The sequence below is a fragment of the Lipotes vexillifer genome, unplaced genomic scaffold (assembly GCF_000442215.2).
Source record: "Lipotes vexillifer unplaced genomic scaffold, Lipotes_vexillifer_v1.1 scaffold914, whole genome shotgun sequence".
In the NCBI taxonomy this organism is placed as follows: domain Eukaryota; kingdom Metazoa; phylum Chordata; class Mammalia; order Artiodactyla; family Lipotidae; genus Lipotes; species Lipotes vexillifer.
The window spans coordinates 1711159-1714250 of NW_006780388.1; the positions used below are offsets into that span (position 1 = coordinate 1711159).

Below are 3092 nucleotides of genomic sequence, written 5' to 3' on the forward strand. Positions count from 1 at the left end.
AGCTGGGTGTTCATGGGCAGAGCTAGAAGTCCTGGTGCGTGTAGCCACCATGGCGCAGAGTCAGAATTTAATGGAGGATGAAGTAAACTTAAGCTCCGATAGCTGTGACCTGAGACCATAGGCGGGCCCGAAAAGGATGTGAGCCACGAGCATCAATTCTGCAGCAAAACAGGCCTCAAGAGATCAAACGAGACCAAGGTTCAGGAGCTACACTGGGTGCTAGCAACTCACACAATGATGCCAGTGTGCGGGTCCAACTTCTGGTTCTCTCTCTACACCTGGCAGTGGAAAGCGCAAAGGGCTGACTCTTTGAATGAGCTTCTGGGATGCTTTGACACCAAGAGAGTGATACTGGACCCCCTGCTAGTATTAACAGGTGGGGTGGGACAGAAACAAGGAAGAAATAAAGGAATGATGACCTTAATTTTTACTCCAAGCTGGGGAAATAGGTCATGTAGGCTACCTATGACAGTAAGGAACACAAAGATTTGTACACCAGGAAGTGTGCAGCAGCATTATTTATAGTACAGAAACACTTGAAATCGTCCAGAGTCAAGGAATGGGTAAATTATACTGCACCCATGAATGGATAAAATATTATGCAGCCATTAAAATCACATGTCTAAGACCTTTATTGACATGGGAAGAAGGAGGTGGAAAATCGGAACACAAAGTTATTTGGAAAAATTGCAGCCAACCTTTCTAAAACTTGTGTATTACCGTGTTTATCTTGGAGCAGCAAATTTATGGGTTGTTTTAATTTTCTTCCTTATTATTTTTATGTTCCATAATTAGGTATTACCTGTCAAATAACAAAAGTGATTTTTTTTAATGAGAAAGTTTTAAAAACCTCTTCTCAAGCAAGAATGTCCAAATTAGAAGTTAAGGCAATATTCATCCATCCATTTTTTTCTTTCAGCTAGATTTGAGTATTGCCTTTGGTCTAAGAGCAGTGCCAGACACTGGGGTACAAGGTGGATAGCATGTGAATTGGGGTATGGAGGATCTCATAATATGTGGAAAACCCTTGTGGAGGGGAAGAATAAACCAAAGAAAAAATAGAGTTCGAGAACCAGAAGAGAGAATCAGGAGGCCTCATGGAGGAGGAGGTGGCACTTGACTTGGCTCTTGAATGTATGGGAAGGAGTTGCTAACCAGAGAAGAAAGCAGGGAGAATTGGTTCCCACAGAAGGAATAGCAAATGTTGATTTGTATCCTTGGTATCAAAACTTGCCTGGTTGACCCCGCCCCCTAAGATCGGACAACCAATCAGGATGCTCACAGAGGGTTTCCCTCATTCTGCGCTGCTTCACCTCTGATGCTCTGAGCCACAAGTCCACCTGGGCCTCTGAGTCTCACCTGAAATATCACTATCCACTTTAGTGCTCATATTTTACTCGGTTGTTCTTTTATCTGAGTCTCAAAACTAACCTTGTGAGCGTTTTTGTGACCCAATCTTTATGACTGACCATGACAGAAAACACATAAGATGAAATAGACCAGTGATTCTCCATCCTGACTGCACAGTAGAATCATGAGATTTTAAAAATCTCAGTGTTGGGGCCCCACCTCCAGAGATTCTTATTTATTTGAATCTGGACATCAGTGGATCATAGCTTGCAGGTGATTCTAATATTCAAAAATATGTGGAGCATGTATCTTTCTAAACATACCACTTAAAAAGGAAAAACTGGACGTGGGTGTAAAATAATTCAAAAGTTAGTCATTAAGAAGATGTCTCGTTACTTGGTAGATGCAACAAGGTTACAGGTGAATTAGGTCCACAAATAAATAGTGACTGTCTTCTAGCACAATATAAATATGTTTGTTTCCAGACTGTCTTTGACAAAACAGCTCAGCTGATACTCAACTGATAAAAAATAAATTTGCTTTGGATGAGACTCAGTTTTGATTCTCTCCTCATACAGAAAACGTTTTTCTGCCAACCACTCTTCCAAGAGCCCTTTTCAAGTCCCTGTTCCTCAGGCATAGATGAAAGGGTTCAGCATGGGGGTCACCACCGTGTACATCACAGTAGTTGTGGTGTCCTTCTCAGATGGGTGGGAGGATAAAGGGTTAAAATACACAGCAATGGGTGCTTCCCTGGTGGCGCAGTGGTTGAGAGTCCGCCTGCCAACGCAGGGGACTCAGGTTCGGGCCCTGGTCAGAGAAAATTCCACATGCTGCGGAGCAACTAAGCCCATGTGCCACAACTACTGAGCCTGCGCTCTAGAGCCTGCGAGCCACTACTACTGAAGCCCGTGGGCCTAGAGCCCATGCTGCGCAACAAGAGAAGCCACCACAGTGAGAAGACCCCGCTGGACGCGATGAGAGAAAGCCTGCATGCAGCAACAAAGACACAACACAGCCAAAGATAAATAAATAAAATAAATAAATTTATAAATAAAAAATACACAGCAATGATGGTGCCATAGAAGAAGGAAACGACAGCCAGGTGGGAGCAACAGGTGGAGAAGGCTTTCCATCTTCCCTTTGTGGACTGGACTCTCAGGACAGCACAGGTGATGTGGATATATGATACCAGGATGCAAACAAATGGGGTGCTCATGATCAGGGCACCCTCAGTCAGAATCATCACCTCATTGAGGTATGTGTCAGAGCAGGAGAATTTCAGGAGGGGGGTCATATCACAGAAGAAGGGGGGATGGCATTGTCTGCATAGAATGAGAGTTGAGCCATCAGCAGGGTATGCAACAGGACATTCAAGTTGGCAATGACCCATGACCCAGTGACCAGCAGGGCTCAGAGCTGGTGGGTCATGTTTGCTGAGTAGTGTAAGGGGTGGCATACAGCAACAAAGCTCTCATAGACCATCACGGCCAGGAAGAAATTGTTCATGTCCACGAACATGAAAACAAAATACATCTGCATGAGACACCCAGAGAAGGAGATGGTCTGACTCCTGAGTATGTGGTTGGCCAGCATCTTGGGGACAGCGGTGGAGGAGAAGCAGACATCCACGAAGGACAGGCTGCAGAGGAAGAAGGACATGGGGATGTGCAGGTGGGAATCCAGGCTGATGGCCAGGAGGATGAGCAAGTTTCCCAGGACCGTGGCCAGGTACATGCTCA

The 3092-nt window shown here is 45.0% G+C and overlaps 1 protein-coding gene across 1 annotated transcript in view; it reads right to left on the reverse strand.

Moving 5' to 3' along the window:
• Positions 1-1920: 1920 nt before the first annotated feature.
• Positions 1921-3092, reverse strand: part of LOC103074984 (olfactory receptor 1F1) — a 1519-nt gene continuing 347 nt past the window's right edge. The window contains 4 exon segments of the mRNA XM_082930975.1: positions 1921-1988; positions 1991-2103; positions 2415-2661; positions 2664-3092. The exon segment at positions 2664-3092 is cut by the window's right edge and continues 5 nt beyond it. Of these exon segments, the coding sequence (XP_082787101.1) occupies positions 1921-1988; positions 1991-2103; positions 2415-2661; positions 2664-3092 (857 nt within the window).